The sequence below is a fragment of the Ursus arctos genome, unplaced genomic scaffold (genome assembly GCF_023065955.2).
Source record: "Ursus arctos isolate Adak ecotype North America unplaced genomic scaffold, UrsArc2.0 scaffold_24, whole genome shotgun sequence".
Lineage (NCBI taxonomy): Eukaryota > Metazoa > Chordata > Mammalia > Carnivora > Ursidae > Ursus > Ursus arctos.
This window is the reverse complement of record NW_026622919.1, coordinates 13,826,585-13,838,840: the sequence shown is the minus strand read 5'-3', so window position 1 is coordinate 13,838,840 and position 12,256 is coordinate 13,826,585. Positions and strand designations below refer to the sequence as shown.

General features: G+C 39.1%; 1 protein-coding gene across 23 annotated transcripts in view; it reads right to left on the bottom strand.

Moving 5' to 3' along the window:
* Positions 1-1,839: 1,839 nt before the first annotated feature.
* BPTF (bromodomain PHD finger transcription factor) overlaps positions 1,840-12,256 on the bottom strand; it is a 145,002-nt gene continuing 134,585 nt past the window's right edge. For 17 of the 23 annotated variants that reach the window (XM_026512443.4, XM_026512444.4, XM_026512437.4 and 14 more), the window contains 2 exons: positions 9,232-9,418; positions 1,840-4,003 (listed from right to left, as the gene is read on the bottom strand). In XM_026512443.4, coding sequence (XP_026368228.2) covers positions 3,967-4,003; positions 9,232-9,418 — 224 coding nt within the window. In that variant the 3' untranslated portion in view covers positions 1,840-3,966. Of the gene's footprint in view, positions 4,799-9,231; positions 9,419-12,256 lie in introns of all 23 variants that reach the window. The other 6 variants (XM_026512438.4, XM_048225661.2, XM_048225673.2 and 3 more) reach the window with 1 other exon arrangement.

Below are 12,256 nucleotides of genomic sequence, written 5' to 3'. Positions count from 1 at the left end.
GTTTCTGAGAAGCTTTGGAAGCACACCCAGTGACAGAATCGTGTCATCTGTGTGACAGCTGGAGGTCATACAGTGTGTACGCATGGGCAAACACAAGCAGGCCAGCTTTTTAGAAACTGCCCAGTCAGAGTTAGGGCCATCATTCAAGACCAGGTCGCGATGAGACAGGTGAGGCTCCAGCGGGGTAGAAGAGCGGTGGGGGCGGGGTGCACCGAAGGCAGCGAGCAAATGGATAATCCCGGGTCAGGCAAAAAAGGGTATGAAGAATCTCATTTTCAACCATTCAGTCAGTACCTTGGATGCAATCTTTAATTTTATGGAAAATTTTAAGTGGCAAATTCACTATAGTTCTCAATCCTTTTGTCCCACTGAAAGATTTTTCCCTGCACGTGGATTTGTGCTCCAAAGACTATAAAAGGCCATGTGCCATGTAATCGTCCCTCATCAGTAAAACGCTCCACTGCCTTGACTCAGCAGCATCCCTCCTTTGAATTAAGCTGTTAGAACTCAAGGAAAAATGTACTTGTCTTGCTTTTAGGTCTATAAAAAATATATACCTTTATTTGGTACTTTTATGTTTTTAAAGATCTCACTTGGCACTGTTTGTATTTCCCTTCAGTCATTTTCAAGGTTGATCAAACGCACGTAGAAACTGACCCGGCAACTGCCACCCAATTTCACGTCCAGGACTTTATCATTTAAGCTTTTCTTTAGTTGAATTGGGTCCAAATTGGATCAAATGGGCATGTGATCTTATAAGAAATGTCCTTTTTGGTAGCTGACTCAAAGTATCCAGAAGCACCTCAGAATATTTCAGATTATTAAAAATACTTCCCAGCTGGCTCTTTCCCCCGAAGCACTTACAAGACACTGCTCTGTCCATAAGATAGCACCATTCTTTGTGGACGAGAAACTGGAGGCTTCCAAGGAAGAGCCTCAATAACGAAGAGTGGGAGCTGACAATCACCGCTTAGCTCTGTCTAGCTCAGCCCGTCCGTCCGTGCACGTTTAGCAGGTGACACCAGGCTGGCTAATATCAGAAACACACACAGATGAATACAAAGAGGGAAAGAATCTCAATTTACAGATTCTGGGAAGGTAGATTATAAACAACGGCAAATCTCAGGGTCTCTAACACTCCAGACCATTTGAAATATAAAAAGACAACTGTTTTACTTTAGAAAAAGATCTCTGAAAGTTGTTTTTTTTTTTTTTTTTTTTTTTTTAACCTACTGCAGGACATTAGCGAAAATACAAATCCTGCAGACTCTGGATGGGAGAAAAAAACCTTACCAATATTATGAAAATACTTACTATGAAAGGTTTTCAAGGCTTGTGAACTTGGCAGATAAAACATAACAAGCACCGATAATACTTTTAGCCAAGGAAATCTGATGCAAATTACATGTATTTACAAGTCTAAAGACTAGGTAGAAAAATCCTAACCGCATATCACAAATGTGCATTCTACTACTTGGATTATTCAAAGTAAAATAGCTGTGATATGTCTATCTTATTGAATAGCAGGAGCTTGTCAAAGGATACTCATAGAAAAGCAGCTTTCGAAACTCCTTGTGTTATAAGAATGTTTTTCAAAAATTACTTTTGAAACAAGACCAAAGCTCTGTAGTAGATAAAACTATAAAATGTCTATTTATATGGTGATAGAAACTGCAAAAGGCTTTATACTATTAAATACACATATGAAATTAGTATCTTCCTGGTCTGAGGATTCCCATAAAGTTTACCCTTTTTGGTACAATTTGGCAATGCCAACGGCTACAGAAAATATATCAACCAACCAAACCACTGTTTCATTAGAAACTGCACCAAATCCAATGTCAAAAACATTACTTTATTTTTCTAGGATGAAATGTCCTATTACGTACAAAAAGAATTGCTGTTTAGAATTTGCCACAATCTGTTAAAAACATAGCAATCTATTGCCTACAGGCAGGAAAATTCTTGCCGCAACAAGTTTTAAATGATTAAGCCCATATATATCTATATCTCTCTCTCTATACGAATAAATAGTACAGAAATACTGTGACGTGACGAGATGCAGAATGATTTTATAATTCATTAATATGTAGGATTCTTGCATCAGCACAGTGCATACAACAGGTAACATTTTTTTTAAAAGTAAAAGGACAAAATAACCTGTATTTGACTACTCCCATGTTAGTATTTTAAGCAAAACTTTGTTTCCATGTTTTCATATTGAGCAATTAGTCTCTTTAAGTTTTGTAAGCATAGGTTTATAAGTGACATTTTTATGTACAAAAAGGAATGGGCTTCATGAGATAAAATTAACCCAGAATAACCTGCACACCTGAGTCTGGGATAAGGAAGAACTGGGAACCAGAGCAACATCTTTCTTTTAAGAAACTAAGGTCCCGGGAAGGTTTTGCATAGCAGGGTGATATTAAACAGAAGGAAACTTCTTAAAAACATGATTTGACAAATTCCAGAAATTGGTAGGACAAAGCTAATACGAATTAGTGCAAAATCTAGTAAAATTTTTGCAACGCTGCATAAACCCACTATGGCGGATCTCACAGAAGCTATTGATACAATGCGGTAGGTAATACAACGTGTAAGGTTAGAACACCGAAAGGAAAAACATGCAAAATACACCTTCCTCTGCTGTTTCCACTTCCCCCCTGCCGCTTACACTTTTTCTTATGTGGAAAAAACCCCCCAAACAACTCAACCTACCAACAAAAAATACAAAATGGATGAAGTGATTTAAAAAATGCCCTGCATAAAATATCAGTAGCTGTAAAATATAAGTAACTGATCATTTGCCTGGGATTCTATAATGTACAGATGAAGGCAATGTGTATTTTGCCACATTGCCCTTTTTATTAGTATAATCAACTGATGCAACAGGATTAGCACCCCTCAAGATTCTTCTCTGATGTGATGACAGCGGGCTGGGAATTATAAACGAAGGGCCACTGCTGTCCTGGGGAAACCCAGGTACAATTGAATTCTTCAGCCTTCTATTTCCCTTGCAGCCCTCCCTTTCCCCTCCAAGGCTTACAGACAACCATTAGCGCACATTCAAAGACACCATCTGTGGGAGAAAAATGATCTCCATTTATTTAGTTTCATATACATCCATAGTTGAATTTTAATACAAAAAGAAAAAAAATTAGAATCTGACAAATGTTTACAAACAAGATACCTTCAAATAGATTTTACTCAGTTTAGCCTGGTGCAGAGTAAATGACAAATTTTACTGTTATAGTCAAGGCAACAGAGTCTGTAGTCCAGGACCACTTAGCCCAACCTTTATGCAAGCTTAATTTTTATCTACCATGAACAATAAACTCATTGTTGATTCCCAGTTGTGTGTGTGTGTGTGTGTGTGTGCACATGTGTACATAGCAGCTCCTTTCATAGAAAGAAAAGACATCTAGAGGTCGTCTTGTACTTTTACCTACAGGAATCATGATAAGATACAGAATGGATTACATGTAACCAGGGCTGAATTTTATAAGAAAAAATAATTAGCTGACAAATGAGGGCAGCAATAAAAAAGCATCTTTTTTGCAACAATAAATAAATACAGTCAAAAGTTTTCTGTGAGACTCTAAACCAGCTTCTTCACTGAAGAGCAGACGTGGCATTTCCATGGAGTTACACTTGACCCCATATTATCTTTTTTTCTTGCTTTCTTTTTTCTTTTTTTTTTTTTCAATAAACACAGTTTTCCCGCTTCTGCCACAATAGTAAAACCATTTGATCTTGACAAGATAATGGTGTCGTTGACTTTGCTTTTCCCTTGTCCGTTGGACAAAATTGGCCAAGAATATAATTGGACTGTTATGACCAATAAAAACGAAGTTTAGGTCAAGTCTTGTCAGGATAACCTGACTAAAAACATCTGGCTCCTTAATTTAAAATAGTTCAGACAACCAGATTCTTGCTGCGTTTTATGTTAGGTTAACACGCTGAACTTTAAGAAGCTGTAGACTGTAGCTTGTTGTTATGAGACCTACAGAATACAGAAAAAAGGGAACAATTAAGCACCCTTCATTTTTGAGAACAATGATGCTTTATGTGGATGCCAAGGTCGGTTTGTCTGGGGGAAGCAGCCATGTTCTTTCATTCACCCTTGGCAAGCAAATATAGGAGAACGAGTAAGAAATTTTTAACCTAAAATAGAAATTTTCACTGTACACTGAAACATGATAGTTCACTGGAAAAGGCCATTATTAAAATATATATATATGTATATATATTCATCTAATAAAGATTACACATTTTTAGCCAGAGGGACAGATAGAAACATTTATAGAAGTATTACCACTGCAGTAAAGACGTGTGTGTGTGTGTGTGTGTGTGTGTGTACGCTTATTTACATTGATTTGGGGGAATATGAAGAAAAAATTATATTAAAAAAGAAATAGCAGTATTAAAATCACATTTTTCTATTAAAGTCCAGAAAGTCTCCTTTCTAGTTTCACAGTTTTATTCACAACTTTCGTTAGTAAAACCAAATTACTGTACAGTTACCAGGACTAAGTCAAAGTATGGTCTATTGCAATAGTGTGTATATAAATACAGTATTCCAGGAGTTTACAATTCTTAAATACATTGTTCAACATGGCTGCTAGAATAAACTGTTTACTACTATACATATATTTTTAACATTAAAAAATTATATTAACTAATATGAACTTTGGGGGGCAATTTTGAATTAGGTAATCACGTGGTACAATAAAAGAAAGAGTGACCCCAACATCCAGTTCTGATTCCAGTTAAAAATTCAGACTAAAGATATCAGAATCTGTAAGAAAAGAAAGAACATGGATGGTATAAATGATGAATTATAACAAAGTACAGTAATGAAAATAATGTGCAAAAAATGCTGGAGATCATAAATTAAAAATGGGGAAAATATGGCAAAAGGAAATACTGGAAACCCATAAATCAATCAAATTTCAATGAATGGCTACATATATGTCTCATTCTGCCTTAACCCTGGAAATCAACAAAAATTCCCTAAAATCTCACATTTCATTTCATAGAACTGAGCAAACTTCTCAATTTGCTCCTGCGTTTCTTAATGAAAATGATGTAAACTCAAATAAAATAAAAAGCTACGAGAAATAACTAGGTGGCAGGCTCTCCGAAGTGGCCCCTTTACTGTGCAGACCCAGCCCCTGGGCCTCCTACTCTCCTTTCCCTAATTCCTTGGTTTTGTCACAGGCCCAAGGACACTCTCCTCTCCATCGGCAGCTGCTACCATCACCACTCTGGGTTCTGCCTGCAAGCCTGGCAGCAGGGTGGGATTCAAACCCCCCAGCTTCCACCTCACAGTTACCACCAAAGGCTAAAGCCTGTCCAATTTAAGAAAAAAAAGCAATTTTAGAAATTTAATTGGAGGAAGAACTGCATGAGGTGCGAATTAAAAAGCAGGGAGAGGCTTAAAGTGAGTCGTGGTCCTCTCTCCTCGAGGATCTTTACCCCACCTGAAGCCCAGGCTCCCTAGGACCAATTACTTTGAAGGTAGATATCTTACACTTCTATTTCTTGTTTTATCAAATTTATATCACTCAATCCTGTTACAGCAAATGAGAACTAAGCTCAGAGAATCATTTTCCCACCGCCCTTCTTGAATCCAAGTTTTACTTCCAGTTTTAAATTAAATCTTTCTGTGCTTTGTCTATAGCTTGATTCTAAAAGTTGAAAATCAATGTATTGTTTACATTACGAGGACTATGTAAATATTTTTCTCCTTGGGCACCTACTCCTTCGCTGAGAGGGCATTCTTAACATTCCTATTCAACTTTCTGTTTTTCATGGAATCTTGAACAGCCTTTCATTTTTTCTTCTTACATTCTTAAGCTAATTATCTAATGTATGAATCACTTCTTCTCCCAGACACCTTCCTCTCGGAGTGCTCCATTCTCCTGCTCCAGTCTGGACTGCTTTCTGCTGCGCTGGCCTCTGCTGTACAAATGTCCTCCTGGGTCAGAGTCATGCCGACTGTTTTCTTGAACCTCTTGTTTCTTGGAGCCAAGGTTTTTTGTTTTCTTTATTTGCTTCTTTATTTTGCTAGTGCACATCTTAAAAATAACTTGCTAAGAAAGGCTACATGGGAAGGAGTCCCTTTTTGAGTCCTTCCATGACTGAAGATGTATTTTTCTGTCCCTGCACTGGACTGTTTGGCTGGACACAGAATTCTAGGCCGAAAACCATTTTTCTTCAAACTTTTCAATTTATTCCCCCAAAGTCCTCTAGCATTCCATGTTGTTAGAGAAAAGTCTGATACCAGTCTAATTCTTGTTCCTTTATAGGTTGTTTCACCTTCTTTAGAAACTCTGAGAAGAGCTTCTTTCATCCTTGGCATCTGGGAATTTTACAGTGATTACATGTGGGATGGACTTTTTTCCCTTTGTCCAGCTGACTTATTACGTTTATCAACTGTCCTCATCAGCCCCCACCCCACTCCGTCTCCTTACTCCACAGGAACGTGAGCGCCGTGGGGATTCACTACTGACGCACAGCACATCTGAAGAACCATGTGCTGAACGAATGAGCTCGTCCTCCTTGGGTTTGAAGTCTTGAGCCTCTCAGCATCAGTTCAGGGAATTTTTTTCCTTAGTCTTTTGACCATTTCTTCTCCTCACTCATCTCTATTCTTCCTTTCTGGAATTTCCATTAAGTGAATACTGGATATGCTATAGTGCATTTTTTCCTGATTTCATATTTTTTCATCTACTTGTCTTTTTGTTCGTCACATTCATTGAGAAAGTCCTTGATTTTAACTTTCACTGCTTCTAGTAAGCTTAGATTTTTTAGGTTTTTTTCTAGCCACTCTGATTGTTCTTTATTCCTAATATCCTGTTTGTCGTTTTGTAGATACGAGATCATCTTCTTTTTTTAAGTAAACTCTATCCCCAATGTGGGGCTTGACCCCAAGATCAAGAATTGCAAGCTCTACCAACTGAGCCCCTAGAGTCAATTACCTTCTAAAATTTCTCTTGGGACATGATTTAGAGGCTTGCTTTGTTTTTTTTTCAAGTTCTCTTTTGTTTTCTCTGGAATCTATTCTTCCGCTCTACCTTGACCTTTCTCTTTTACACTGCAAGCTTTCCTGACATATCTGGCCATCCCTTGCTGTCTGTTCACACTTAAGAAGAGTAAGTTAAAGGACCAGACAGGGGCCTGCAGAGCCCTATGTATGTGTGCAGGGCTGACTGGCAGGTGCTGCCTCCGATCAGGGTTCCTCGATCTCACCACTACTGACATTGGGGATTGGATGATTCTGCGCTGGGCGGGGGGGGGGCTGTCCTGTGCACTGAGGCTACTCAGTAGCATCTCTGACCTCGACCTATTAGACGCCAGCATGACTGCCCACCTCTCAGGATGACAACAGTGTCTCCAGGCATTGCTAAATATCCCGTGGGGGGCATGGGTGTGGGCAAATTATCCCCATCGAGGGCCACAACTTTAGGGTGACAGGGCTGTGGACCCAACCAAACTTCAGAGGTCAGGGGTCTTTACTCTGGGTCCAATTTTCTTTTGTCTACTCGAGTTCTCGGCAGACAGTTATATTCCATTTCCTCAGGGAAGAACCTTGTGTTTTTCCAGTTCTTTGGGCTTTCTACACAGGTCTATAGGTGGTTTAGGAATTCACAGATATTGTTAACTCTTCTCTTGCCTTCTATTATATTTTGGAATCTCCATGTTGGGAGGCTCTCAGTGGCTCTACTGGTCAGCAACTTGTTACCTCTGCTGAAGAGCCTCTAAGATGAGTCTGGGCTGTGGGGTCCTGGCTCTGTCAGCTCACCGTCTTTCATCTGCGTTCTGCATTCCACGATCTCTTAAAATCTCATCAGCTAACCAACTTTCACCATATTCTCCTCATATTCTGAGTTTATCCCTTTTTATTCCTTTATTATTACTTTACTAGGGGCTTCACCATATTGAGTAAATCCTCTTCCACTTTAGGTTTTACAGCTAATGGGTTAACAGACAGGAGATGATACAAATGGGAAAGTTTTAGAGATTTTGTAAAATCTCTTCGTTTTCGGTCTAGAGCTGGCCTACCGACCTGGTTTCCTTCCTTCCTGGCCTATACTTTTTGATTCCTGGGCCTGTCCCTCACCTTTAGTTTATGTACAGTTCTTGATCCACCTTGCTGCAGGACAAGGGGAGAGACAACACCCTATGGATCGTCCTCAGAGGAAAATAACTAAGCTGAGCACTGATTCTCACACTTTGGTATGCAGAGTTCACTAGATAACAGAGATGCTCAGGTCCCAAACCAGCCAAGATCTACCCAGTCTGAATATCTAGGGAGGATCAAAGTATGCAAGCTGGTGGATGGGGCATGGTGAGTAGTGAATCTCAGGGCTACAGAGTGGTGGTGGTTATCACAGCAAAGGAGAAGAGGCTTGTGCTGGAAGGAAGAAAGTCATGGGCTTGAGAAGCAGGGACTGAGGTTCAGACACAAAAAGGCAGAAGGCGCTACATCTGAATATCAGGCCAAGCTGCTCAATGTTTCTATGTTACTGGAGGTTCAAAGGAAAGGTCTGTGGACTTAGAAGTCTCGTTTCGGCCACAGAGAACTATACAGAGAAATAAAACATTTTATGATTTCAAAGATATAGCAAACATAAATTAAGGAGAAAGTACTTAAATCCCTCTTCCTGGTCTTCCCCTTACTCTACCCTATAAGCAGTCATTTTTATGCTTTTGTAAACTCAGTAAGGGCAAGAACTTGGTCTTGCTACTACCTTTGTATGAGCCCCATGGCATTTCTTAAAAAAAAAAAAAAAAAAAAAAAACACCATGTAAATAATACATAAATTATTAAGTAAACTCTACGCCCAGCCCAATGTGGGGCTCAAACTCATGATCCTGAGATCAAGAGTCACAAGTTCCACTGACTGAGCCCTCTAGGTGCCCCTGCCCCATGGCATTTAAGACAGCACCTTACATTCTGTAAGCATCTGATAAGTGCTTTTTTATTTTAAAAAATAACTTTAATTTTAAGCAGATCACCAACCCAACAATTTCTCATTACTGAGTCTGTCGTCTTGTCCCTGGCAGTATGTCATAATGCTAGTCTTGATTTTTTTTTTTTTTTTTTAAAGATTCTTGATTTCAAGGTTCAAATTTACCATAAACAGCACTGGCTGATTCCCTAGACAAAACAGTATAGAATTTGAGGAACTGGAGTACTTTAGAACACTAAACACATCTGCTCACCTGCTAGCCTTGAACCCTTTCAATTTCTGTACGAAGAAGGACTCGAGAACTTCCGCACACTGGTAAAAAGGCGAGTCACTCGGATTGTAGTAGCGACAGTTATCAAAAATTTTGGTCATATCTGCCACAAATTCCGTCAGCTTTTCATAATATCGTCTTTGTACTCTTTCTTCCATGGTGGCAAGGTCTTAAAAACACAAAATGTAAAACATTTTCAAAGCTTTAAGGCAGATCCAATGTGAATATTGCCCACAGTTTCCGACTTACAAGAATATATGTTTCCTGCACAAACAGTCCTAGAACCAAGCTGATTCACCACTGGAAACTACTTAACAATTCATGAAGAAAACAGAAGCACTTCTTCAATTTTGTTTTTGATTGGGGGAGTCAAAAATATAAATCTTGGCTACTGTTAAAAAGGTACTTTTACTTTCAGTTAACTGCAGAGGATATAGCCCTTTATTCAGCTGGGGTGAAATAAAAGCAGCTATACCAACACCATCAATATACATCTAAGTATAATACATTTTTACATGCAAACAATTATGTATATACATTACATGTACAAAGAGAAGGAGGGAATCCAAAATTACAAACAAAAAATCTTCGTGGTTTTGTGTTATCTGTGATACCTGTATTAGACTTTAATAACATGATTTTCTCTTTATTCATTTTTATTGTTACCTTATACTGGTGACAAGTGATACTGACTTAACACTTAAGGTGGCAAGGACATAAACTGTCTACTTAAAATAAAGGGAAAAAAATTAGCTGATATGAATAAAAATATTAGTACGTTAATAATACAGCTAGTATGCAGAAATGGCTAAAATAATTCAGGTGATACACAGGTAAGTGCTTTCAAATATACTGAACAAAATCTACCCAAAGTAACAGTAAGTCCTAGGAAAAAGTTGTATTTGAAGGAAAATTCCATATATGATTTTACATAAAAATCTGGGAGAATAAAAAGCTGGAGATCTCAAATCAATCTAGGATTCAGAGACTCATAGATAACACAATTCTAAATTAAATCTCAATGATTACTTTTGAATTTGAGAAAATGATTTTTTAAAAGATTTATTTATCTGCGAGAGAGAGAGAGAGAGAGACTGTGTGTGTGCAAGTTGGGGGAGGGGCAGAAGGAGAGAGAATCTTCAAGCAGAGTTGGTGCTGAGCACAGAGCCCGATATGGGGCTCAGTCTCACAACCCTGAGATCATGACCTGAGCCGAAATCAAGAGTCAGATGTTTAACCGACTAAGTCCCCCAGGCGCCCTGAGAAAATGATTTTCAAGTCCAAGGATAACTAAGAAACATTTAAAAATAAAAGTAATAGGAGAGAACTTACTCTATAAGGCATTAAAGAAATCTCATAAAGCTGTGATAATGGACGGTGCGGCACTGCGCAGGACGACACAAACAGTAATGGAACCATACTCAAAACAGGAACAGACCTGACTGTATTCAGTGTAAGAATTTTATATATGGTGAGGATGTCATTTCAAATGAGCAGAGGAAGAAAAAACTCATTAATAAATTGGGTTGAGGCAACTATCTACATATCTGAAGAAAAAATTCTACCTCACGCAAATGCCAAAATAATTCTAGGTGGATTAAAATTTAAGGACAACAATGAAAACCATAAAAAGGACTAAAAGATACAACATTGTGGGAGGGGGGAGGAAGCAGACACCCGCCGAGCGTGGAGCCTGATGTGAGGCTCCATCTCACAACCCTGAGATCATGAACTGAAATCAAGAACTGGAGGCTTAACCAATTGAGCCCCCAGGCGCCCGTTATATTTTACCACACGCACGCACACATCGTTGATAGTTCCAGTTTATGTAGATAAGGGAAAAACCACCTGCGAACACGCTCTCAGCCTGATGAAATTTTAAGCAAGGCCTGTGCACACCTGCTGTGTATAGCAGGTCCAGTGAGCTGTACAGAAAAGAGTAAGCATTTAACACAGCACATCATCCTTGCACCTAAGTTCTGGGTACTTACTGCCTGGCTAATTTTAATAATGTATGTGAACAGTGCTTGGACATTTTGTGATTCCAACTTAATTACATACCTGTTAAAAAGAAATACTGGGGGGGGGGGTACCTGAGTGGCACAGTCTGTTAAATGTACGAATCTTGGTTTTGGCCCAGGTCGTGATCTCGGGGTTGTGGGGTAAAGCCCCACATCAGGCTCCATCCTTGGTGCAGTGTCTGCTTGAGATGTTCTCTCCCTCTCCCTCCCGCTTGTGTGCTTGCACTCTCTCTCAAATAAATTAATTAAAAAAAAAGGAAAGTACTAGGAGAACATTAACTGAGTATTTATAAATCTGGGGAAGGGCAAAGGACTAACGCGTGACTCCAGAGGCAGAATTTAGAATGATGAGTAGACTGAAACCCAACAATGATTACATGCTGGGGCGCCTGAGTGGCTCAGCAGGTTAAGTGTCCGACTCTTGATTTTAGCTCAGGTCATGATCTCAGGGTTATGGAATCGAGCCCTGTGTTGGGCTCTGCACTCAGCACAGAGTTTGCTTGTCCCTCTCCCTCTGCTCCTCCCCCTGCTCGCACACTCTCCCCCCACCCCAAATTAAAAAAAAAAATCATATGCCAAAAGAAAAAAAAAACAGTAAAAAACTTTGTTTTGAAGTAGTCTCCATACTGATCTCATGACCCTGAGATCAAGACTTGAGCTGAACTCAAGAGTCCGATGCCCAACCAACTCAGCCATCTAGGTCTTTGGTATATAAAGAGCCCTTAAAGAACAGTGACAACAATATGAATATCCCAAGAGAAAAATGGGCAAAATGCATAAACAGGAAACTCCCATAAAATTCGAACAGTTAAGTACACATCACTAGTTACTGAAGTCATGCAAAGCCAAAGAACCACTTTCTTTATCCAAATTAGCAGAAATTAAAAATAACGTATCAGCCTATTTTCAACCATTACCTCCAACCAAGACAGAGTATGAGAGTGGAAGCACGTTTTATACTTTACACTCTGCATCTCTGTAACATC